Genomic DNA, 26,347 nt, shown 5'->3' on the forward strand with positions numbered 1-26,347 from the left:
TGCTGAGTGAAGTCACAGCTTTTTAATCCTGCATCATTTCCTCTTCCCTCTGGCTTCCCCCTAGCTATCAAAGTATAATGATCAGTCTCATTATGCTGCATTCTCTGTCATTCATACTAAAGGGATTGCAGATAATCTGTTACTCATTTGTCCTCGTTGTGATTGAGACTATGGATATTGTGTTGCTTTGGGCCAACTGGCTTCCATTACAAATGTTTTATATTTTTGAAATGTATGTATTCATTTTTACATTTGTTAGAATTCAATAGGGTTGCTGCATATCTGAACATATTGTGGTTTATTTTTAACACAGAGTGAGATCCCTTTGTATTGAAGCTACCTGTATACTGTATTTGGACCTTGTATCAAACCCATAAGTTAACCATAATTTCCCTATAGCAACAACCACATTTTAATTTCAATCTCATGATTCATCTTTTAAAAATTCTGAGTATAATATCGGAACTCTGCCATCTCTACAGTCAGCATCTAAATGGCATTAACTCTCTGCTAGCATGTGTCTTTCTGCTCCTCTAATTGTGCTGTTTACCCGATTTGGGGAGAGTTATTCATTTCCTAAACAGCTTAACTCTGAATGTGCCTGTGGATCATTGTTTGTTTAATAAAGGGGATTTCGTACCGTAGCTGGGCAGAAGTTTCTATGCGATGAGTGTTTCAATGCATGGCGGGCATTAACTCTGCCAGTGGGGATATGAGCGTTGCGTTCCGAGAGCGCTGCGTTTGTTGTGCTGTTTCGTTTCCCTTGTTTAAATTGTTCAGCAGGAGAGGAGACCGTGAGCCCAGAATTTTCACATTTGGATAAAGAGCCAGACAGAAAATCAGACAGTTCCCTTCCTCACGCGAGGCAGCAGCTAGCCGTTTCCTTTTTCTTCAGTGTGAAGGTTTAGAAATGTAATCCTGCCAAGAGGTTTTTGCCATAGTAAATACAATTTTCTTGCTATGGTTCCGAACATCCCTCACTGATTTAAGCACTTGATTTGAACAGTTTAACAGGCTAATGTTAGACGAAAAAGAATCTGTCTTTCATCGTGGTGAATTAGTTTTCACTCCACCTCCAACATTTTAGTTAATGTAGTGGTGTGAAATGAGACATGATGCTTCCCTCAAACCTTCCCTTAATGATTTGCATTTCAGTCATCTGGCCATTTGTACAGCTGAGTCTCCAGCCAAAGCCAGGCTTGTGCACACATCGATAGAATTAATAGCCACGGCTTCAACTAAATCCCTTTTCGAGTCCACTTTTCATGTTTAATTGAGTACTCTCAAGACCGGCCGTATAGACGTGATCTAATGATTAGTCTGTCATAGTAGAATCCAGTGGCGTCCTCCCTCCCTTGCATGTCTGACGCAACCACATCCCTAATTAATGCAATTAAGTAAATCAATCAAACCATTTAGAGGTTGACGAGTGCCAGAAATATCCAGCCAACCTAACAGATGGGAGACATATTACTCTTTTATTGTATTTGTCACATGGTTTATAAACAACCGATGTGGACTAACAGTGAAATTCTTACTTACTTGCCAACAATGCAGAGAAAGAAAATTGAGAAATAATAGAAAAGTAAAACACGTAATAATAGATACACAATGTGTAATTATATATACAATTAAAACATATTATTTATCAATGTTACCTAACTAATTCTGATTCAGCTACCACAAGTTGCAGAGGGAGGTGTTTAGTCCCAGGGTCCTTAGCTTAATGATTGGAGGGCACTATGGTATTGAACGCCGTGCTGTAGTCAATGAACAGCATTCTCACATACCGATGTAAGTGTACCAGAGACACAAGCTCATTATCTCTGGGTATTTAAAAAAAAAAACTCTTGAGGATTGCTTACTCTGATCAACTTTTAACGTTTTTCTTCTTCTGATCTGCAGAGCTTAAGTCGGGATAAGACGTTCCAGTCGGACAACGAGGGCAACCAGGTTTTTAAAGGACACAGGTGGGCTGCCTTCAAGGTCTGGTCTATGTAATATACACTGAGTGTAGAAAACATTAGGAACACCTGCTCTTTACATGACCGACTGACCAGGTGAAACCAGCTGAACGCTATGATCCCTTATTGATGTCACTCCAATCAGTGTAGATGAAGGGGAGGAGACAGGTTAAAGAATGATTTTTAAGCCTTGACATGGATTGTGTATGTGTGCCATTCAGCGGGAATGGGCAAGACAGAAAAATGTAAGTTCCTTTTGAACGGGGTGTGGTGGGGGGGTGGAGAGAGGGATGGTTCAGGATGAGGGGCTTTGATGCTGTTACAGCTGTGTGGTGACTGACGGGTTGCTTCATGTGGCTTTAATACCCCACGATATCCTTGTGGAATCTCTTTGTGCCGAACCAGGTCCCAGTAGAAGTTCAGGCGTCCTAATCTCTCTCACCGTATGGTATCCGAGACTGCCAAGGTGCATGCCACCACCATACTGATTGGACAGGCACACAGTGGGTGTGCAGAACCAGACTAGAAGACTCGAGTGGCTTTTTGTAGCTGCAGAGCAGGGGGCGGAAGGAGCGTACACTATCTGAATTTTTTCCCCCTTGACTCGTTTGGTACTGAAAATGTTGCTGTTACCATTCCTGGAAGGCACATATATGGTAATTAGGTTGCCTGTAACGTGTGCACAGAAACAAGCACGATAACAATGTTGAAACTCTGCTGTAAGTAAACGGGCTTAGTAAGGAAAGTGGTTTATTTTTAACAATGACTTTTGGCCTCCCTTGTGATGTGACTGGAGAAGCATGAATATGTACTCTTGTGATTTTGTAAGGAAACTGATGATGGCATTGAAGAAATTAGGAGAACAATTTAGTTTAGAACTTGAGAAAGAAAAAATGGAATCTGATATAATTTAATTTCTGAAATTGAGATGTGTGACGCGATTGCTTCCGTTATTTACTTAGGTAATAAAGGAAAGGCTGAGATATCAATGTTGATCCCCAAACATTTGATGTTCTGAGAACCCTATTTTATCAGCCAGGTGGTGATCTCCCTTTGCACTCATCCCTCCACAGGAACCTAGTGACATGTCTGTCTGTCTCTATGGATGGCACTCTCCTCCTCTCGGGCTCCCACGATGAGACCATACGACTGTGGGACATCCAGAGCAAGCAGAGCGTCCGCAGCATCAACCACAAAGGTGAGCTTGAATGACCGCCTCACCTAACCAAAGTCTCACCTCAGTGGCCCAAACCCATCTCTTCAGTTCAGCCACTGGCATAGCAAATGCGTCGCTGAGACATTGATTTCTCCCAGGACGCCCCGAGTCATACATCATCCTGCCTCCGGACCGAACGTGTTAGAAAACCCTTCCACGCTTGTCCTTCCTTTTGAGGTCATGGAGTGTATGGTTTGACATGCATGCCTTTACGTCTGTAGTGTACTCCAGGTGCAATTGTGTTTGTTCTCTTGTTACTGTTGTTTCCTGTGAAGTCATCAGTTGACTGGGAGTTAACAGCAGATGGCAAACGTAATGCCCGTCTTGCGCTGGGCGTTCGGTTCAACTTAGGTTGGTCTGTAAAGGCAAGCTTATGCGTTTATCTACCTTTGCTCTATATGTTAGTTTGTGTGTCAGATATACACTGAGTGTACACAACAATAAGACCTCTTTCCATGATGTAGACTGACCAGGTGAATCCAGGTGAAAGTTGTGATCCCTTATTGATGTCACTTGTTAATTCCACTTAAATACGTGTAAATGAAGGGGTGGGAGACAGGTTGAAGAAGGATTTTTAAGCCCTGAGACAGCTGAGACGTGGATTGTTTATGTGCTATTCAGAGGGTGAATGGGCCAGAATATTTACTGGAAGTGCCTTTGAACGGGGTATGGTCGTAGGTGCCAGAGCACCGGTTTGAGTGTGTCAAGAACTGCGCCCCCCGCAACTCAATATCAGGAAGGTGTTCCTAATGTTTGGTATACTCAGTGTACATATCCAAGGCAGCTCATAGTTAGAAGTGTGAAGAGAATATGTTATATAAAGAATAATAACTAACATATTGAAAATATAATTGCTGCGTTAGAAAGTGCCAATGCAAGTAGTATCATTGATCATCTTCTGAAAATATAATTATCGGTTCATGATATGTAAGATGGAGTTAATAACTCATGAGAGAGCTGAGCTCTCAAAATAGAGTTGTTCCTATCACATTGAGGCATCTGTCACCTTTTCTATGGGCCACAGCACCCACTCACTCAGTGCAACGGTAGAGTCCCTTTCGTTAAGTGCTTTTCGAGAACTGGGATTTGATTTGCGTCACTGGGCAGGTTGCGAACTCATTTTGTTTTTAATAGGATGTTTCTGTTGTTTATTCAGCCACTGTGACTGGTTAGCTGTCTATCAGTTTTGGCTGGATGGAGGATGTAATGATGTTCAACGGCACTTGTATTGAAATGTCTTCTGGCTGTGGGAGAAGTAAGCATCACACCGTGGCCTTGCCAGACCTTTTGGGTCACTGCAATCTTGTTTTCAGTGTTCGAGCTTGGTGTTGTTTACCCCTGTCGAGTTTGTATGGGGTCATTATAAGGCCTCAGAAGTAGGCTTGGGCAGTATCCAGATTGGCATACCTTCATACTAACCTTGTGCCATATTGGGATATTCGGTAACATAGCTAACTAGCTACTAAATTAGCAAGCCAACTGCAGAGCGTTTAGCACATTTTAGACTTAATAGTTATTAGATATCGAGCTGGCAAACATTTAGTTGTGAATTCCATATTGTAACTAGATCACCTGGCGTGTGCGGCACCTAATGAGTGACTCAAGGCTCCTGTCTAGTAGTTGTGTGTAAATAAACACCATGTGACTGGGGACTACTGGTAAGCTTCATTTTAAAAAAATGATGTGACTGATAAAATGAAGAACTGTATCTTTATCTCCTAACGTATTTACATAAAGTAGCTACAAAATTTCACATTTATTAAATAACTTAAAAGAAACAGTTTCAATGGTATTAATGTTATTGAAAAACCATCCCGTGGCTATTTCCAAATACCCCAGTATACGGTATACTGCCCGCGCTTACTCTGCAGTCATCTGACTTTCTGGGGAGAAGGCTGAGAGGGTCATACTGTGTCTTGACCAACGGTTTACTTCACAGGGTTTATTTATTACACACACCACAACTCACATTTTGCACGCACAGCCGGAAATGCACACACCCCACTGCTGACCGCCATCTGCAAAGCCTCCGAGCTGATCAACACTGCTCTGCCGCTGACATTATTGGGCCTTCTGAAAACCCCTCTCTCAGTGGCCTATTTTCAGGTAGTCCATTCTTCACTGAAAAGCTCTTCAAGCAATATGTCAAGTCAAGAAGCAGCAGGCATGTATTGGAATGTGAGAATCAGGGTGATGAATTGGGCTTTAGCCCGCCGTTGTTGTGAGGGTGTTCAATTTGTTAAGCAATAATGCAGTGCTTATGTGCTTCACACTGTCCCCCCAGTTGAATTAATATGAAGACAAAACAATGACTTCTAAGTAGTAGTAAGCTTACATTGTTATCAATATATGTAGCTTCAAAGATTTACCACTAAGATTATAATGGACAGATATTTTTGTTGTTGTGGTCTGTCTTTGGCAGTGTCGGTCCAACACTGATCAATGGCGAAGCCATAATTTAGATGACAAAGTTAAACAACCCTTTTTTATTTTCTGTCATTTGTTATGCGGTTCTTCAGTCATTTCACTCCGTGATGAAATATTACAATTAGATATTGAAAATGATCTTTAATGACAATCTGATTGTGACAATAATTTGACCATTCAACAACCCAGTAGCAAAACAAGAAAGAAAACCACACACTTTAGATTACGGTCTATCTGCGTGCAGTAAATAAACAGACCGTAATATACACTTGCACCAGTCAACTGTGAACACAACTGCCTAGCCCAAATGTATTGATGGATGTCAACGCTGTGTCTCCCCTGACTGTGTCTATGCTCCAAGGGCTGTATTATATCTGAGGCTCTCAACCTGTCTCCAGTCATTTTCCTACCCCCCATCTAGTCTTCCACAAGGGCCAGCGTAGAGGGTGAGTTCAGCCTGTAATTGAGTTGTCAGAAGGTCCCGGCCTCCACATCCACTGTAAATCTCTCGAGCTCTAGCCCGGTTTCACCAACTCTGTTCCGGGAGAGCAAAGGCGGTTATTGGCCCTCTCTGAAGGCATGCGTGATCCTGAAGGCAATTAGAAAAACCTTTCACAGGCCCGTCGCTCTCCCTCATACTATCCATCTTCACTAAGCTCCGCAGCTCGACCGGCACAAATCAGACGAGTAGTGGCGGAAAATCTGAGCTGCTCACAAGCGACCGAAAGTTTATGGAATGGTGGCTTTGGAAATTAGGTGTATGGTCAATGTCCATAAAACTAACTTCCGTTGAAGTTATTTAGCATTTGGCTTATTCGAGAGATCATACCAGTCCCCGATAAAAGTTTTAGTCTGGTGGTGGCACCATTGGGTGGAAAAGATAGACTCTGTATGAGTGGTCAGAGGACAGGATGTAGGCTACCATTGCGTGCTCTTTATAATCTCCTGGCTGAGACAGAGCGCTGTATGGTATCTTTAAAGTGATTTACATCATACCTAGCAGGGGAAATAAGGAAAAGGCCAAATGTTTAGACCTATTTGTAAGCAAGGCGATAAAAATCATTAATCTACTTGAGAGATAATTACTTACTTACTTCCTAGGTTCTTAACCCTGTACATAAATGTTCAATCAGAACGTAATCTTGAGGCGAAGGGTCTCTCCATGTTGGACTTGGCCTAGAAATCTGACTCATGAATATTTTTTGTTCACATCTCATGAATAATAAGGGAACTTACGTAGCACGCGCACATGCACACACCCCACTACCATCGTCGCCCTCACCACCACAGACAGACAGGTGATCGTGACTGGCATTCTCTGCATCGTAATTAACTTAATCCAAAGTCTGTTGCTATGCGTCTGAGGCGAACCGCTGATTGAGACAGTATTTAGACTTCAAACGACCACCCCCCCCCCACTGCTGTCTGCACTGCTCCTCCTGTGTGGATTAAACTGCCAACTTCACTAATCCTTAGTGTCTCTGTGAGCTCAGTATTACTGGCCTGCTGTTGTCTCGACTAATATCTATTATTCCTTCTGCAACCACCATTGATCAAGGAAGGAGTGGGCTGGAAGAGTGGTGAACCGGGCAGACTTGAAGACCTCAAGGGAATGGACAAGAATAGCCCACCAATGTTACGATTTGCATTGTATCAACAAAATATTTTTATCTTGTTCTTGGTCCATTATGGTAGCCAACTGAGTTTTGGGTCTGTTTGGAAGCTCTTTGACAATATTTTGTCATCAACACTGAGTAATTGTATGAGTCACACGTTCCTCACAATGTTTGAACCTTTTTGGGGAGGGACAGACTACAAATTGTTGGCACCGCTGCAGCAAATGTCACTTTGCAGTTATAAAGAACGACTGCTGCTGAAAGGTGAAGAGCACAGCAACGACGGCTGCTGAAAGGTGAAGAGCACAGCAACAACGTGCCTATCACGAGACATCGGTGTTAACAACGCCAAGAGAGTGATATCCTTTACTCATGGCAGTCCAAACAAATTGCCTCAAGTTATGTGCTGTTTACTTGAAAACTTATAGAAAGCATTCTGGAGCTCCAGATCAGATGCCAAAGAGATTAGGATCTACCTCAACTGCTCAACAACAGCTCTAGTATAGAAAACTAGTGACTGCTAGTGTGCATTAACAAGGTCTTTCGGGCCAAGGACCTGTAGAAGAAATCGGAGCTGTACTCTTCTCACATCCTCCTGCCACTTTCCCACAGACGGCTTTGGCATAATCTTCTGCACTTTCCTTCTCAGCTCTTGTTACATGCCGCTTAAAGAGTGATTGAGAGTGGCACCTCAAGTTTGTGCCAGAGTGGGAGATCCCGCATGGAAGTGGACAAGAGCCTTGTGTCGAAGTAATTGTCTGGCAGTGTAGACTGCCCTGAACCACTAACTCAGCAAGCATATGATACTGACCTGGCATTACAATGAGGACACCCCAAAGTTAATTGGCACAAGTTTAGATGGTTATGAAAGGAATTATTATCTTACTGCATGGTTTGTATCAGGAAACTCAGTGTCTCTTTTAACCAAAGAGTTAAAATCATGTTACTGAACATGTTTCCTGGGCGGTGAAATGGACAAACCTCCCTTAACACCCGCTCGCTTAACCCAGAAGCCAGCTGCACCAATGTCAGAGGAAACACTGTTCAACTGACGGCTGAAGTCAGCCTGCAGGCACCCGGCACGCCACAAGGAATCGCTAGAGTTAAGATGAGCCAAGTAATTCGCCCCCAGGTCAAACCCTCCCCCATCCCGGACGACGCTGAGCAAATTGTGCACCGACCTATGGGACTCCCGGTCACGGCCTCTATTGACATAGCCTGGAATTGAACCCCAGGCTGTAGTGACAGCGTAATCAATCCATCAAATGTATTTATAAAGGCCCTTTTACATCAGCCGATGTCACAAAGTGCAACACTGCGATGCAGTGCCTTAGACCGCTGCGCCACTCGGGAGGCCAGATTTAGCCACTCTTGAGTACAATGGACAAACAAAACAGGGTTTTGAAGAAGGCAACACGCCAAAATGCATTGGTTTTAATAATAAAGGAGCATTTTCTTCAATCACCTTCCATTGTTCCCAAGAGTGGCTGAATATCCTCTCTGTGAACCTTAAATGGCAGGATAAATTGGTCTATGAAATTCTGATATCATCCCATCAGGATTTTCTTTGTTTAGTTTGGTGGCTGCAGACTTGCTTGGCTAGTGTATGGAGCTAGTGCATGGCCCAAATGTTGTATATTTCAATGTGCTTGACATTCATATCATTGGATGCAATCATTCAGAGATATTTCCTCTGCTCACACGTGCCAAAAAAATGCACACAATCCAAACACTGTTCTCGGGTGCCTAATCTTTTAACCCGCGTCACATTTCATAGTACTCTAAACTTGAGCAAATGGTTTCAAGTGAATGCGCTACCACAGGGATTTGACCTAAAGCAAGTGCAACACACAATCCAATCTCCATATTGCTTTCATGATAATTGGTAAGATTATCTCCATAATCGCCCGGACCCTAATTGTATGGTTTCCGCCTAGGGCATCGATTGGATATTATGCACGTCAGAGTATCTGCAGTGTTTTGGCAGGGCTCGAGCTGCGCACTCCCCTCCCCGTGTCGCTGCGCCCCTGCTTCCGTGACCCTGCTTGGCAACAGGCATAATTTATGAGCGTGTGTAGGAGGGGCCAGGACCATTAGTGTAATTCCAAGTGGGAGCCAAGTCCCGGGGATCGATATCTGTAATTGAGTGGGAGATAATTAGCCAGCCCTTATTACCACAACAAGGAATAAATATACTCTCCTCAGTTACCCCATACACAAACTACATTTTAAATGGTCCCCAATGCTTAGATGTTGTGAAATACAGGTAAGTCTCATGTAGCTCACTTGCTTCCTTTTCCCCGTTCTTCCTCCATGGGTTGTCGCTTGAAAAGGAAAAATTGCCCAATCTCCCTGGAACCACATTAAAAACCTGTTGATTGGGATTGCACTGATATACTCTGGTTACCACGAGTGCTGATGTGCATAATATATGCGTCAACATAATGTTGATGGGAGGGACTAAGGCAGGAGGAGAGCAAATCTACTTCGTATTTACGCAGGTTTATCGCAGTCCTTATTAGCACAATGTTGCCCTTGTCTTCCCCTCCCCCCACCGACCTTTATTATTCATAATATATCTGGTTTGTTAGACTTTGTGGATTGTATTTTTGTGCTGATAAATGAACAGCAACCTGTTGTTTTTATTGGCCCAATCCCCGCATTAATGTACAGGTGGGTCTGTTCCCTCCCTCCTGCTCTCGCTCCCTCACACTCAATTCAATAGACTTTATTGACATGGCAAGTTTAATGACTTACGTTGTCAAAGTATACATAAAACATAAATGGTGGGACTAACAGTAAAACAATATTAATGACAACACATTAACGCAATAGTAGTAAACTAACCTCAACATGACAGAAGCCACATGACAAAACTAAATGGGAAATATTATTGACATTACATTGTACTTTTCAATGGCTGTCCCTCAGGTTGTGGCAGGAGGATACATATTTGGCTGCCAAAACTGCACATTACTTAGTCTTTTATATTTTAAAATTCTATCCTGAATGATAATTTTGGGAAATAAATATTCTCTTAGGTCTGAGTATTTGTCACAGTGTAATAGGAAATGCAGCTCTGTGTCTACCTCTCCCCCGGAGCAGAGTGAGCACAGCCTGTACTCTCTGGGCAGACCGGTTTGCCTGTGACGACCGGTCTCTATAGCCAGACTGCTCACTGAGTCTGTACCTAGTCAGTGTTTTCTTCAGTTTTCTATCAGTCACGGTGGTGGCAGACTGTTTAGAGCCAAATAGCATTGACGTTTACTTAGATTTTTTGGTGGTGTTTTTCCAATAGTTGATATATTTTTATTTTTGCTTAGTGATGATTTGGTTGGGCCAGATTTTCTGAGTGATGTCTTGAGGCTCTATGGGGTTGGTTTGGGTTAGTGAACTGAGCCTCACAACCATCTGGCTGAGGGGACTCTTCTGTTATTTCATCTCTTGATATTGCAGAGCTATGTGATGGAATATTTTGGGTTCACTTGTTTTTAGATGGTTGTAAAAGTTGATTTCAATAAGGAGGGGGTACTGGCCCAATTCTGCTCTACATGTGTTATTTGGAGTGTGTTGCAAAGAACAAGTATTGCAAAACGCTGCATGCAGTATTTCGATTGGATGTTTGTCCCATTTGCTAAATTCATTATTAGAGAGTGGACCCCATACTTAGCTGCCATATAGAGCAATTGGTTCTATAACTGATTGGAACATTTTGAGCCAGATTCTAATTAGATTTTAAAATATGTTCCTTTTAATGTCAGAATGCTCTCCTTGCTTTGTTTCTCAGCTCATTCACAGCCCTGTGGAAGCTACCTGTGTTGCTGATATTTAGTCCTAGATACAGTTGAAGTCAGAAGTTTACATACACATAGGTTGGAGTCATTAAAACTCGTTTTTCAACCACTCCATAAATTTCTTGTTTACAAACTATAGTTTTGGCAAGTCGGTTGGGACATCTACTTGATGCATGATGCAAGTAATTTTTCCAACAGTTGTTTACAAACGGATTATTTCACTTATAATTCATTGTATCACAATTCCAGTGGGTCAGAAGTTTACATACACTAAGTTACACTACTGTGCCTTTAAACAGCTTGGAAAATTCCAGAAAATTATGTCATGGCTTTAAAAGCTTCTGGCTAATTTACATCAGTCCTATATAGACATAACCTGAAAGGCCGCTCAGCAAGGAAGAAGCCACTGCTCCAAAATCGCCATCAAGCCAGACTGCGGTTTGCAACTGCACATGGGGACAAAGATCGTACTTTTTGGAAAAATGTCCTCTGGTCTGACAAAACCAAAATGGAACTGTTTGGCCTTAATGACCATCTTATGTTTGGAGGAAAAGGGGGATGCTTGCAAGCCGAAGAATACCATCCCAGCCTTGTTGTTACGGAGCCCCGTTTCCACATATTTTTGCACAGGCTTGATAAAAATGTAATATTCACCTTTTGAAAATCTACCTCTGATTTGCAATCCAAAGGGTCCCAGCTACAACATGTAGTGTCATTTTGTTAGATAAAATCCTTCTCTTTGTCCCAAAAGGTCTGTTTAGTTGGCGCCCTCGATTTGAGTAATCCGCTCGTTCTACATGCAGAGAAAGGAATGCAAAAAGCTACGGCTAAACTTCGTTAAAACAAGTCAAAACACGTTTCTATTTAATTCTTAGGTACCCTAAAATGTCATTGAACTAATATTTCATCCGGAAAGCAGTATGTTCAGTAGGAAAACAATATTAGCAGGTGTGCGTCCTTTTCGTCGCGCACAGACTGATTTCCAACTCTTGAGTCCCAGTACTAAAACTCATACTACTTCCTCGTTTTGGAAGAAACAAGCCTGAAACCTTGAACAAAGACTATTGACATCTATTGGAAGACATAGGAATATGCCCCTATACTTTCCATTGTAAAAGCATGGGCTCTCAATTTTTTTTATTGGCGGTTGGTTTTTCTTTGGAATTTCTCCAACCATATCTATTGTGTTATAGTATCATACAATATTTTAACATTTCTACAAACTCCAAATTGTTTTCTATCCAATGGTACCAATTATATGCCTATCCTGGCTTCTAGGCCTGAGTAACAGGCAGTTTAGTCAAGCGGAAATTGAGAAAAAAGGACCCTACCCTGAAGTTAACCAACAATACTTTAAAATAAGTGTTAAGTAAAAAAAACAATAACAAACAATTAAACAGCAGCAGTAAAATAACAAGCGAAGCTATATACAAGGGGTACCGGTATAGAGTCGATGTGCGGGGGCACCGGTTAGTCGAGGTAATATGTACATGTACAGTGCCTTGCGAAAGTATTCGGCCCCCTTGAACTTTGCGACCTTTTGCCACATTTCAGGCTTCAAACATAAAGATCTAAAACTGTATTTTTTGTGAAGAATCAACAACAAGTGGGACACAATCATGAAGTGGAACGACATTTATTGGATATTTCAAACTTTTTTAACAAATCAAAAACTGAAAAATTGGGCGTGCAAAATTATTCAGCCCATTTACTTTCAGTGCAGCAAACTCTCTCCAGAAGTTCAGTGAGGATCTCTGAATGATCCAATGTTGACCTAAATGACTAATGATGATAAATACAATCCACCTGTGTGTAATCAAGTCTCCGTATAAATGCACCTGCACTGTGATAGTCTCAGAGGTCCGTTAAATGCTCAGAGAGCATCATGAAGAACAAGGAACACACCAGGCAGGTCCGAGATACTGTTGTGAATAAGTTTAAAGCCGGATTTGGATACAAAAACATTTCCCAAGCTTTAAACATCTCAAGAAGCACTGTGCAAGCGATAATATTGAAATGGAAGGAGTATCAGACCACTGCAAATCTACCAAGACCTGGCCGTCCCTCTAAACTTTCAGCTCATACAAGGAGAAGACTGATCAGAGATGCAGCCAAGAGGCCCATGATCACTCTGGATGAACTGCAGAGATCTACAGCTGAGGTGGGAGACTCTGTCCATAGGACAACAATCAGTCGTATATTGCACAAATCTGGCCTTTATGGAAGAGTGGCAAGAAGAAAGACATTTCTTAAAGATATCCATAAAAAAAGTGTTGTTTAAAGTTTGCCACAAGCCACCTGGGAGACGCACCAAACATGTGGTAGAAGGTGCTCTGGTCAGATGAAACCAAAATTGAACTTTTTGGCAACAATGCAAAACGTTATGTTTGGCGTAAAAGCAACACAGCTCATCACCCTGAACACACCATCCCCACTGTCAAACATGGTGGTGGCAGCATCATGGTTTGGGCCTGCTTTTCTTCAGCAGGGACAGGGAAGATGGTTAAAATTGGTGGGAAGATGGATGGAGCCAAATACAGGACCATTCTGGAAGAAAACCTGATGGAGTTTGCAAAAGACCTGAGACTGGGACGGAGATTTGTCTTCCAACAAGACAATGATCCAAAGCATAAAGCAAAATCTACAATGGAATGGTTCAAAAATAAACATATCCAGGTGTTAGAATGGCCAAGTCAAAGTAGCAAAGAGAACAGTCTATGACTAGGGTGATTGGAGTCTTTGACAAGTTTTAGGGCCTTCCTCTGACACTGCCTGGTATGGAGGTCCTGGATGACAGGAAGCTTGGCCCCAGTGATGTACTGGGCCATACTCACTACCCTCTGTAGTTACTTGCGGTCAGAGGCCGAGCAGTTGCCATACCAGGCAGTGACGCAACCAGTTCTCGATGGTGCAGCTGTGGAAGTCTTTTGAAGTCTCCTGAAAAGGACTTCAAGCATTGTAAATTCCAACATGCAACGTAAAAAGATTTCATAACTGATTTTTTTACCTTCAAAATGAGAAACACTCACATTCCAACAAGAACTATTAAAATAGGACTTTTCAATTAACCTAAACTCTTATTATGCAAATATGATTCTCTCTCGTTCTCCTCTCTCTGGCTGACCCACTCAATCGCTTGATTGCTTGCATGGTTTCTGTCTCTTTTTCTTCCTCCCCCCTTTTCTTTTTTTGACATTCCTCTCTCGCCGTCTCTCTCTCTCGCCGTCTCTCTCTCTCGCCGTCTCTCTCTCTCGCCGTCTCTCTCTCTCGCCGTCTCTCTCTCTCTCTCTCTCTCTCTCGCCGTCTCTCTCTCTCTCGCCGTCTCTCTCTCTCTCGTCTCTCTCTCGCCGTCTCTCTCTCTCTCGCCGTCTCTCTCTCTCTCTCGCCGTCTCTCTCTCTCTCTCGCCGTCTCTCTCTCTCTCGCCGTCTCTCTCTCTCTCGCCGTCTCTCTCTCTCTCGCTCTCTCTCTCTCTCTCTTCGCTCGTCTCTCTCTCTCTCTCGCCGTCTCTCTCTCTCTCTCGTCTCTCTCTCTCTCTCGCCGTCTCTCTCTCTCTCTTCGCCGTCTCTCTCTCTCTCTCGCCGTCTCTCTCTCTCTCTCGCCGTCTCTTTCTTCGCTGTCTCGTTCTTTCTTTCGCTGTTTTCTTTCTCTCTCGCTGTTTTCTTTTCTCTCGCTGTCTCTTTTCTTCGCTGTTTTTTCTCTCTCGCCGTCTCTGTTTCTCTCTCGCTGTTTTCTCTCTTCGCTCTCTCTTTTCTTCGTCTCTCTTCTTCGCTGTTCTTCTTTTCTCTCTCTCTCGCTTTTCTCTCTCTCGCCGTCTTCTTCGCTGTTTTCTTTCTCTCGCTGTCTCTTCTTCTTCGCTGTTCTCTTTCTTCGCTGTTCTTCTTTCGTCTGTTTTCTCTCGCTGTTCTCTTTCGCTGTTTTCTTCGCTGTTTTTCGCCGTCTCTTCGCTCTTTTCTCTCTCTCTCTCTCGCGTTTTCTCTCTCTCTCGCCTCTCTTTCTTTCGCTGTTTTCTCTTTTCGCTGTTTTCTCTCGCTCTTTTCTCTCGCTTTTCTCTCTCTTCGCTGTTTCTCTTCGCTGTTTTCTTCGCTGTTTTTTTTTTCTGTTTTTCTTTCTTCGCTGTTTTCTTTTTTTTTTCGCTGTTTTCTTTTCGCTGCTTTTCTTTTTCTTTTCTTCGCTGTTTTCTTTCGCTGTTTTTTTCTTTCGCTTCTTTCTTTTCTTCGCTGTTTTCTTCGCTGTTTTTTTTCTTCTTCGCTGTTTTCTTCTTCGCTGTTTCTTTCTTTCTTCGCTGTTTTTTCTTTCGCTGTTTCTTTTTCGCTGTTTCTTTTCTTCGTCTTTCTTCGCTGTTTTTTTCGCTGTTTTTCTTTCTTCGCTGTTTTCTTCGCTGTTTTTTCTTCGCCGTTTCTTCTTCGCTGTTTTTTCTTCGCTGTTTTCTTCTTCGCTGTTTTCTTTTTCGCTGTTTTTTTTCTTCGCTGTTTTTCTTTCTTTTTTCGCTGTTTTCTTTCGCTGTTTTCTTTCGCTGTTTTCTTTCTTTCTTTCGCTGTTTTCTTCGCTGTTTTCTTTCGCTGTTTTTTCGCTGTTTTCTTTCGCTGTTTTCTTTTTCGCTGTTTTCTTCGCTGTTTTTTTTCTTCGCTGTTTTCTTTTTTTTTGCCGTTTTCTTTCGCTGTTTTTTTTCTTTTGTTTTGTTTTTCGCTGTTTTCTTTCGCTTTCGCTGCCGTTTTCTTCTTCGCTGTTTTCTTCGCTGTTTTCTTTCGCGTTTTTTTCGCTGTTTTCTTCGCTGTTTTTTTCTTTCGCTGTTTTCGCTGTTTTCTTCGCTGTTTTTTTCTTCGCTGTTTTCTTTTCGCTGTTTTTTCGCTGTTTTTCTTTTCGCTGTTTTCTTCGCCGTTTTCTTCGCTGCTTCGCTGTTTTTTTCTTCGCTGCTTTCTTTCTTTTTTCTTCGCTGTTTTCTTTCGCTGTTTTCTTCGCTGTTTTCTTCGCTTTTTTCTTCTTCGTTTTTTCTTCGTTTTCTTCGCTGTTTTTTCTTTCTTCGCTGTTTTCTTTCGCTGTTTTTTTCGCTGTTTTTTTCGCTGTTTTCTTTCTTCGCTGTTTTTTTTCGCTTTTTTTCGCTGTTTTTTTCTTTCTTTCGCTGTTTTCTTTTCGCTGTTTTTCGCTGTTTTCTTTTCGCCGTTTTCTTTTCGCTGTTTTCTTTCGCTGTTTTTTCTTTTCTTCGCTGTTTTCTTTTCGCTGTTTTTTCTTCGCTGTTTTTTTCGCTGTTTTCTTTCGCTGTTTTCTTTCTTCGCTGTTTTTTTTTTTTCGCTGTTTTTTCGCTGTTTTCTTTCGCTGCTTTTCTTCGCTGTTTTTTCGCTGTCTTCACTTGCTTTTTTTCGCTGTTTTCTTTCGCTGTTTTTTTTCGCTGCTTTTTTCTGTTTTTCGCTGTTTTTTCGCTGTTTTCTTTCGCTGTTTTCTTTTCGCTGTTTTTTTCTTCATTTGTTTTCTTTCGCTGTTTTTCGCTGTTTTCTTTCGCTGTTTTTTCGCTGTTTTTTCGCTGTTTTCTTTCGCTGTTTTTCGCTGTCTTTCTGTTTTCTTCGCTGTTTTCTTTCGCTGCTTTTCGCTGTTTTTTTCTTTCTTCGCTGTTTTCTTTTCGCTGTTTTCTTCTGTTTTCGCTGTTTTGCTTTTCGCTGTTTTCTTTCTTCGCTGTTTTCGCTTCGCTGTTTTTTTCTTTCGCTGTTTTCTTCGCGTTTTTTTCGCTCGCTGTTTTCTTTCGCTGTTTTCTTTTTCGCTGTTTTTTTCGCTGTTTTCTTCTTCGCTGTTTTTTTCTGTTTTTTCGCTTTTTTTTCTTCGTTTGCTTTTCGCTGTTTTCTTTCTTTTTCGCTGTTTTCTTTTTCGCTGTTTTCTTTTTCGTTTTCTTTCGCTGTTTTTCTTTCTTCGCTGTTTTCTTTTCTTCGCTGTTTTCTTTCGCTGTTTTCTTCGCTGTTTTCTTTCTTCGCTGTTTTCTTTCTTTCTTTTTCGCTGTTTTCTTCGTTGTTTTCTTTTTCGCTGTTTTCTTTCGCTGTTTTTTCGCTGTTTTTTCTTTCGCTGTTTTCTTTTTTTTCGCCGTTTTTTTCGCTGTTCTTTCTGTTTTTTCGCTGTTTTCTTTCTTCGCTGTTTTCTTCGCTGTTTTCGTTTTTTTCGCTGTTTTCGCTGTTTTCTTTCGCTGTTTTGCTGTTTTTTCGCTGTTTTTCTTTCTTCGTTTTCTTTTCGCTTTTTTTCGCTGTTTTCTTTCGCTGTTTTTTCTTCGCTGTTTTTTTTCTTCGCTGTTTTTTTTTCGCTGTTTTCGTTTTTCGCTGTTTTTTTCGCTGTTTTCTTTTTTTCGCTGTTTTCTTTTCTGTTTTCGCTGTTTTTTCTTTCTTTCGCTGTTTTCTTTCGCTGTTTTCTTCGCTGTTTTTTCTTTCGCTGTTTTCTTTGTTTTCGCTGTTTTTTCGCTGTTTTCTTTCGCTGTTTTCTTCGCTGTTTTCTTTTCGTTTTCGTTTTCTTTTTCGCTGTTTTCTTCGCTTTCTTTCGCTGTTTTCTTCGCTGTTTTCTTTCGCTGTTTTTTCGCTGTTTTCTTTCTTCGCTGTTTTCTTCGCTGTTTTTTCGTTTTCTTTTCTTTCTTCGCTGTTTTTTTCTTCGCTGTTTTCTTCGCTCTCTGTTTTCGCTGTTTTCTTTCTTCTCTGTTTTCTTTCTTCTCGCTGTTTTCTCTCGTTTCTTTTCTTCGCTGTTTTTCGCTGTTTTCTTTTCGCTGTTTTCTTTCTTCGCTGTTTCTTTCGCTTTCTCATTCTTTCGCTGTTTTCTCTTTCTTCGCTGTTTTTTTCGCTGTTTTCTTTCGCTGTTCTTCTGTTTTCTTTTTCGCTCTTTCTTTCTTCGCTGTTTTCTTTCGCTGTTTTCTTCTTTCTCATTTTTTCTCTTTGCTCTTTTTCGCTGTTTTCTTTCGCTCTTTCTTCTTCGCTGTTTTTCTTCGCTGTCTTTTCTTTCTTTCTTTCTCTTTCGCTGTTTTATTTCGCTGTTTTCTTCGCTGTTTTTTGCTCTTTCGCTGTTTTCGCTTTGTTTTTTCTCGTTTTTTTTCTTCTTTTCTTGCTTCGCTGGTTTTTTCATCTTTTCTTCGCTGTTTTCTTTCTTCTTTTTCTTTTCGCTGTTTCTTCGTTGTTTTTCGCTGTTTTTCTTTCTCTGTCTTTCTTCTTCGCTGTTTTCTTCTTTCGCTGTTTTTCGCTGTTTCATTGCTTTTCGCTGTTTTCTTCTCTCTTTTTCGCTGTTTTCTCTCTCTTTTCTGTTCGCTGTTTTCTTTTCGCTGTTTCGCTGTCTTTTTTTTTCGCTGTTTTCTTTTTCGTTTTCTCTTCGCTTTTCTCTTCGCTGTTTTCTTCGCTCTCTCTTTTTCTTTTCTGTTTTCTTTTTCGCTTTTTTTTCGCTGTTTCTCTTCGCTGTTTTTTCGCTGTTTTCTTTCGCTGTTCTCTTTTCGCTGTTTTCTCTGTTTTTTTCGCTGTTTTTTCTCTGCTTTTCGCTGTTTTTCGCTTTTTCTTTTTCTCTTTCTTCTTTCGCTCTCTTTTTCGCTGTTTTCTTTCTTCGCTGTTTTCTCGCTCTCTCTTCGCTGTTTTCTTCTCTCTTTTCGCTGTTTTCTCTCTTTCGCCCTGTTTTTTCTTTCTTTCTTCTTTCGCTGTTTTCTTTTCGCTGTTTTCTTTTCTTCTTCTCTTTCGCTGTTTTCTTCGCTCCTTTTCTTTCGCTGTTTTCTTCGCTGTTTTCTCGCTTTCTCTGTTTTCTTTCTTGCTTTTCGCTGTTTTCTTTCGTTTTCGCTGTTTTTCTTTGTTTTTTTCGCCTCTGTTTTCTCTGCTGTTTTCTTTTTTTCGCTTTTTCTTCTTTCTTCGTTTTCTTTCTTCGCTGTTTTCTTCGCTGTTTTCGCTGTTTTCTTCGCTGTTTTCTTCGCTGTTTTTTTCGCTTTTCTTCTTCTTTCGCTCTCTTTCTTCGCTGTTTTCTTTCGCTGTTTTCTTTCGCCTGCTTTTCGCTGTTTTTCGCTTTTCGCTTTTCTTCTGTTTTTCGCTGTTTTCTTTTCGCTGTTTTTTTTTCGCTTTTTTCTGCTTTTCGCTTTTCTTCGCTCTCGCTTTTCTCTCTCTTCGCTTTTTTCGCTTTTCTTTCTTCGCTGTTTTCTTTCGCTGTCTTTCTTCTCTTCGCTCTTCTTCGCTGTTTTCTTTCTCTCTTCTTCGCTCATTTTTCTCTGCTCTCTTCTTCGCTTTTTCGCTCTCTTTCTTTCTCTGTCTTCTCTCTTCTTCGCCTTTCTCTTTTCTTTCGTTTTTTTCGCTGTTTTCTTTCTTTCTCTGTTCTCTTCTCTCTCGCTGTTTTCTTTCTTCGCTTTTTCGCTGTTTTCTTCTTCGCTTTTTCGCTGTTTTCGCTGTTTTCGCTGCTTTTCGTTTTTTTCGCTGTTTTCTTCATTTCGCTGTTTCTTCGCTTTTTTCTTCGCTGTTTTCTTTTCGCTTTTTTCTTCGCTGTTTTCTTTTCTCGCTTTTTCGCTTTTTCTTCTGTTTTCTTTTCTGTTTTCTTTCGCTCCTTCTTTCGCTGCTTTTCGCTTTCTCTCTTCGCTTTTCGCTTTCGCTTTCGCTCCCTTCTCGCTCTTCTCGCTTTCGCTTTCTCTCTCGCCTCTCTTTCTTCTCGCTCTTTCCTCTCTTCTCTTCTCGTTTCTCTCTCGCCCCTTTTCGCTTTTCTCTCTCGCCTTTTTCGCCTCTCTTCTCTTCTCTCGCCCTCTCTCTCTTCTCGCTCTCTCTTTCGCGTCTCTCTCTCTCTTTTCTCTTTTCGCTCTTTTCTTTTTCGCGCTCCTCTCTTTTTCTCTCTCGCCTCTTTTCGCCCCCTCGCTTCTCGCTCTCTTCTCTCTCGCTCTCTTTCGCTTCTCTCTTCTCTCTCTCTCTCGCTCTCTCTCTCTCGCTCTTCGCTCTTTTCGCTTTCTCTCTCTCTTCTTCCTTCTCTCGCCCTTCGCTTTTCGCTCTCTTTTCGCGCTTTTTCGCTTCTTCTTCTTTCGCCTCTTTCGCGCTCTTTTCGCTTTTCGCTTCTTTCGCTTTCTCTTTTCGCTTTCTTCGCTTTTCTTTCGCCCTTTTTCGCTTTCTTCGCTTTTCTTCGCTTTCTTCTCGCTTTTCGCTTCTTTCTCTCTTCTTCGCTCTTTTTTCGCTTTTTCGCTCTCTCTCTCCCTCTCTCTTTTTCGCTCTCGCTCTTCGCTCGCCTCTCTTCTCGCCCTCTCGCTTCGCCCCTCGCTCTCTTCGCCCCCTTTCTCTTCGCTTTTCTTTTCGCTTTTTCGCTTTCTCTTTTTCTTCGCCCTCTTTCTTCGCTTCGCTTTCTCGCTTTTTCGCTTTTCTTTTCGCTTTTCGCTTTTCGCTTTCGCTTTTCGCCCTCGCTTTTTCGCTTCGCCCTTTCTTCGCTCTCGCTCTCTCTCTCTCTCGCCCTCTCGCTCTTTTCGCCCTCTCTCTTCGCCCTCGCTTCTTTTTCGCCTCTCTCTCGCCTCTTCGCTTTCTCGCCTCTCTTCTCGCTCTCTTTTCGCCCCTCTCGCCTCTTTCGCTTTTCTCGCGCTTTTCGCGCCTCTTCGCGCCCTCTCTTCGCCTCTCTCTCTTCGCCGCCCTCTCTCTCTCTCGCGCCCTCTCTCTCGCGCCTCTCTCTCTCGCGCCCTCTCTCTCTTCTCTCTCGCCCCTCTCTCTCGCGCCTCTCTCTCGCGCCCTCTCTCTCTCGCGCCCTCTCTCTCTCGCGCCCTCTCTCTCTCGCGCCCTCTCTCTCTAAGGCTCCCTCTCTCTCGCGCCCTCTCTCTCTCTCTTCGCGCCTCTCTCCCTCTCTCTCGCCCTCTCTCTCTCTCTCGCGCTTTCCTCTCTCTCTCGCCCTCTCTCTCGCCCTCTCTCGCTTCTTCTCTTCGCCTCTCTTCTCGCCCTCTCTTCTCTCTCGCCTCTCTCGCTCTCTCTTCGCTCTTTCGCCCTCTCTCGCCCTCTCTCGCCTCGCTTCTTCTCGCCCCCTCTCTTCGCCTCTCTCGCCCTCTCTCTCTCTCGCCCTCTTCTCTCTTCTCTCTCTCTCTCTCGCCCTCTCTCTCTCTCTCGCCCTCTCTCTCTCTCTCGCCCTCTCTCGCCGTCTCGCTCTCCCTTGTCGCTCTCGCTGTCCCTCGTCATCCCACCCCTCTCTCGCAGTCTCGCTCGCCATTTCGCTCTTGCGTCTAGCTCTCGCCGCTTCACTGTCCCTCGTCATCTCGCCCCCTCCCCTCGCTCCACCCCTCTCTCGCCGTTCGCCAACTCTCTTTTTTCTCTTTCTGTCTTTGTCGGTCTTCCCCACTTGAATTTTCCCATGATGCAAATGCATTATTCAATTACCTTGTTGGCTGAAAGACTAACAAAAATTGGGACATAAAGCTGTGCTCCTTCCAAACATGAAAGTAGAGCCGCAGTTTTAATTTAGTTTTTTTTATCTGGGCTTTCCTGCTCAATGAGTATGGCAATTTAGCACACCACATCAAATGTTAAAGCTTGTATAGCAGAAGGCTGAGCCTGTCCAAGTGACTTCTGGTAATACAATATTCATTCTCTCATAGATTAATCTTCTTTTCTGCTGAACATCATGACAAGGTAAATAATGATCCAGCAGAAATGTTGATGCTGAATCTCAGATAAGACAGAACAACCTACCCACTGGCAATTTAGTTGAGAAAGCAGTTTGGTTTCCTGTCTCATGCAGGTGTGTAACATTTTTACTTTAAAGAGGAGCTAAACTCAAGCACCAACTCGAGTTGAAAATGGCCTGTGTAGCATCGATTATAAGTCAATCATTTAATTCTAATGTCAAAATGCACTACAATTGTAAATAGCATAATTTTGGTCATCTTCCAAATCTGATTTTTGTGAGATTTTGAGAAACTGGGATGTTCCTAGATGTTTGACTGTTGGCTTTTGATTTCAATCATGCCCATGAACACAGAATGGGAACGGGGCTAGGGAGAATTGTCATGCACAGAAAAACAGCTGGGCTGATCGCACTCTATCCAATCGTAGCAGCAGAATCAACCTAGACAGTGACACAGACCTGACCTGCCCATTGTGTAGCACCTCTAACTTGTTTACATAAGACAACACATCGCCAATGTTATGTTTAAAGAACACATGGCCCCTCAGCCCTTTTGTCAAGTGGACACTTGATGATATGTTTGACAGTGATCACTTGAGTCTGCCGTTGTTTTAGGCAAAATGAGAATTCAATTGAGATGATGCACACTTGCCACTTGAAAATATTCAAAAATTAAAAAACCCATTCAGAAGCCTCTTGTGTCCCGTCGCAACTTATTTTGTAACGTGATTCGCTATGAAACACTGCCAGACAGATGCACACTCTGGTAATAGATGGTGAGCAAGTTGGAAAAACAAAACAGTATCTCTGTACTCCAGAACAAAAAAAGCACTCATGCATGTAGCCACTTGCCGGTGACTTGATAAGCTGATTTATCCGACGTAGCTTCCCTGCTAGCTAGCTCTACTAGCTAGCTTAATTGACAAACAGATGGAACTTAGCTAGCGAGTGATTTTGGGCACTGATTGGCGCTTGTCCATTATTTACGATAGTTTGACAGTTTGCTGATGAAGTTCTAGACATGTTCTCAGAAATCAGTCCATACTAACAGCATGTTTTTAAGCAATGTTGGGTCAGCTAACATCAGCAGCAAACTCGATACTGTATCCACTGAGTGGTTTTCATGCACATTTTCTAAATTGAGAAATACTGCTCTTTCAATCACATAATGCCATAGCTAGATGTAAAATTGTGCGACCAATGCCGCCTCTGCAAAAATGTCAGATCAAGGGAGGTGTAATTATCTTTTTTTTAGGGCAAAGTAGCAGTGGCTATGTTGTGGCTAAAGAGGGACAAGCAAAAGCTGCCAGGGTACGATATAGCGAATATAACACACCCACATCGAACCACACCCCCAAGATGCAAATGTAGTTGTTCTTAGTTTTTTTATCGCTTCGGTACTATTTTCACAAGTATGTGGTGAATTTTCAAAACTCTTAGTACAAAACTCCAAACTTGGTAACACTTGTAATGCAGCAACGTCTTACATTCAAAACCTTTCATTTTGCATTCATTTTGTTTGTAGATATCTTTCACCATACAACCATTGATCCGAAATATAAGTTTACTGTGAAATATGCACTACCGTTCAAAAGTTTGGGGTCACTTAGAAATGTCCTTGTTTTTGAAAGAAAAGCAAAAAAATTGTTTGCTTTCAGAAATACAGTGTAGACATTGTTAATGTTGTAAATGACTATTGTAGCTGGAAATGGCAGATTTTTAATGGAATATCTACATAGGCGTACAGAGGCCAATTTATCAGCAATCATCACTCCTGTGTTCCAATGGAACGTTGTTAGCTAATCCAAGTTTATAATTTTAATAGGCTAATTGATCATTAGATAACACTTTTGCAATTGTTAGCACAACTGAAAACCTGTGCTTATTAAAGAAGCAATAAAACGTGCCTTCTTTAAAACTTGTTGGGGCTCATGCGAATTTTCGCAGCTTTTTGTTAAATCGCGCAACATTTCAGCGCCCTGCTACTCATGCCAGGAATATAGTATATGCATATGATTAGTATGTGTGGATAGAAAACACTCAGACGTTTATAAAACTGGTTAAATCACGGCTGTGACTATAACAGAACGTGCGTTTCATCGAAAAGTGCAGGAAAATCTGATCACTGAAAATGGGAAAATATATCCATGCGCCACTTCAACCAATTGTTAAACGTGAACCACATTAAATGGGGCCGAGGTTGCAATACCTACAGCTTCCACACGATGTCAACAGTCTTGTCATTTGTCTCGGATTTGTTTCTTGGTCAAACCGAAACAAGGCAGCGCATTTTTTCCAGTCTCTGACCGGATGTTTTGGTTGAGGAATATTTGGACACGATATCAGGACGTGGAGCTATTGAATATACATCGCACCGTGATCATTTTGATAGATTTTTAACGTTTACTAATACCTAAAGTTGCATTACAAAAGTATTTCGAATTATTTTGTGAAAGTATATCGTCGACTTTTTAAATTAAGTCTTCATAGATCGATATCTAGGCTATATATGGACCGATTTAATCGAAAAAAAGACCCAATAGTGATGTTTATGGGACATCTAGGAGTGCCAAGAAAGAAGCTCGTCAAAGGTAATTAATGTTTTATATTTTATTTCTGCGTTTTGGGTAGCGCCGGCTACCTCAATCTGTCGTTTTAGATGAAGTTCCAGTACTTTGGGGTGCATGCTATCAGATAATAGCTTCTCATGGTTTCGCCGAAAAGCATTTTACAAATCCGACTCGGTAGCTAGATTCACAACGAGTGTAGCTTTAATTCAGTACCTTCTATGTGTATTTTAATGAAAGTTTGAGTTTTATCAAAAACTATACGTGGCGCACTTGAAATTTCCGCTGATTTGATCCCCACAGCGGGAGCTAGTTCCTAACAAGTTAAACTGGAGCATAAGCATTTGTGTGTTCTGAGAAATGAAGGCTATTCCCTGCAAGAAATTGACAAGAAACTGACAATCTCATACAATGCTGTGTACTACTCCCTTTACAGAACAGTGCAAACTTGCTCTAACCAGAATAGTTAGAGGAGTGTGAGGCCCCGGTGCACAACTGAGCAAGACGTACATTAGTATCTAGTTTGAGAAACCGATGCCTCACAAGTCCTCAACTGGCAGCTTCATTTAAATAGTACCAGCCCCCCTCCCCCTTCGTTTCTTTCTTTAACAAAAGAGGAGAATCATATCAAAAGCAATGTAAAAAAAAGCATGTATTTCTAGATGAAACGCTGATTTTAAGTTTGGTTATAAAGTGACTTTTCTTTTATGTACTTATCAATTGAAAATGTTCTTAGTGTTTTGAAACAACTGCCTTTTTGATTAAATTATTTTGAGTACAGATTTTTTTTAATGTTCCACATAATTGTAAAATTTTCACCAGAGCGATAAAAAAAACAGCAGAAAAGCCCAGGCAAAATCTGTCACAAAAAGGTGGTTCTCGACCAAGAGAATTGAGTCAACCATGTCAGAATTTCTTAAAATGGATTTAGACTGGCCGGTTTACCTCATGCACCTCTCGCTCAATCTTATGTTGATTTAAACAGAAATTATTCAACAAATGTAACCGGCTACCAAGATTTTTGTAGGCCTAGTTGCAATTTGTTAACCAATCGGTGCCCTGTCTCAGGCCTTTGACTTTACATTTCACTCCCAGTACCTTATTAATTCTGCTCAGTAATGTTTGTTTTGGCTACACTATGCAAATGAGGACACTGCTTTTAATTACATTGACGTTTTGTCAGTTTCACCCTCAATATCAGTGATGCGATGCCTCTTCGATCTTAAATAGAAGCAAATTCGTATGTATCCCAAGTGGTTTGTCAATCAGCGAATCGGTAATGAAGCCTCTGAGATTGACCTCCTGAGGTTAGCCAATGGAATTTAATCTCAGGAGCCCAGAGAGAAGTGTCTGAATGCAACTCCTCAAAGTGACAGGCCAAAGACGAGGGGAGCAGGCCGAGTCAAACAAACGCGCTCAACTGAATAGTTTTGGGTCTCCACTTTCAGAGTGAAATGCCAGGCAGAGTTGCCGAGTCTATATGGCTGTGCGCTTCCTAAGCAAAACTCTCCCTTGAGAGGGGATTTGGTATGCCAAGCGATTTAACAGTTAAAGGTTGCCTGCTCTGTGCATACGTCGGGGAGCGATAAATCAACACCCACCATGTTCTTTTCCTTTTTAACCTCCCTCCCCTGGCGTGAAATGACTCTGGCAGCAATCTGGGTGCGCTGATGAGGAATTACAGCTTCCCTCCCTCCCTTTGTCAATTTAGCTGCTGATGTAAAGATTTAAAGTGGGAGCGAAGATTAATGCTTTGACAAATTGGTGACTTTCCACCTTTTTGTCTTCCTGTGTCCACCCTGATAAGCTGAGACGACAGATGTTGCCAAGGCCTGCTTCCACTATTGTAAGCACGCTATAGTTTTTGGTGTAGGAAAATGTACGTTTTATAATAACTAAACACTGCTATAAATGACACAGCTTTCAGTGGTACGTCAATGCGGTGTGTAGTAGGCTATTTGTGAACTGCATAGGTCTAATATCAAAACTGAGAGTTACTGTTTGTGGTATTATGTTTACCGGGGTTGTACTGGTGAGTACAGGGCAATATTGCAAGCCGTTTTGTCAAAGGCAGGAATCCAAAATATTTACTGTACCCAAATTCCTTTGGGGACTTTCCTCAATGTATTTTCAATAATGTAGTTGGAACAAAAGGGGGTCTCTGTCTCAATGTCACATGTTTGTCCTACAAGCCTGGCTGAACTG

General features: G+C 41.9%; 1 protein-coding gene across 1 annotated transcript in view; it reads left to right on the top strand.

Annotated features, from left to right (window-relative positions):
• The window catches only part of wdr18 (WD repeat domain 18), a 102,039-nt gene that overhangs the window by 48,281 nt on the left and 27,411 nt on the right, over window positions 1–26,347 (top strand). Inside the window, exons 6-7 of the mRNA XM_046301364.1 lie at window positions 1,906–1,970; window positions 3,038–3,162. Coding sequence (XP_046157320.1) covers window positions 1,906–1,970; window positions 3,038–3,162 — 190 coding nt within the window. The remainder of the gene's footprint in view (window positions 1–1,905; window positions 1,971–3,037; window positions 3,163–26,347) is intronic.

Source organism: Oncorhynchus gorbuscha, linkage group LG15, assembly GCF_021184085.1.
Source record: "Oncorhynchus gorbuscha isolate QuinsamMale2020 ecotype Even-year linkage group LG15, OgorEven_v1.0, whole genome shotgun sequence".
Classification (NCBI taxonomy): Eukaryota; Metazoa; Chordata; class Actinopteri; order Salmoniformes; family Salmonidae; genus Oncorhynchus; species Oncorhynchus gorbuscha.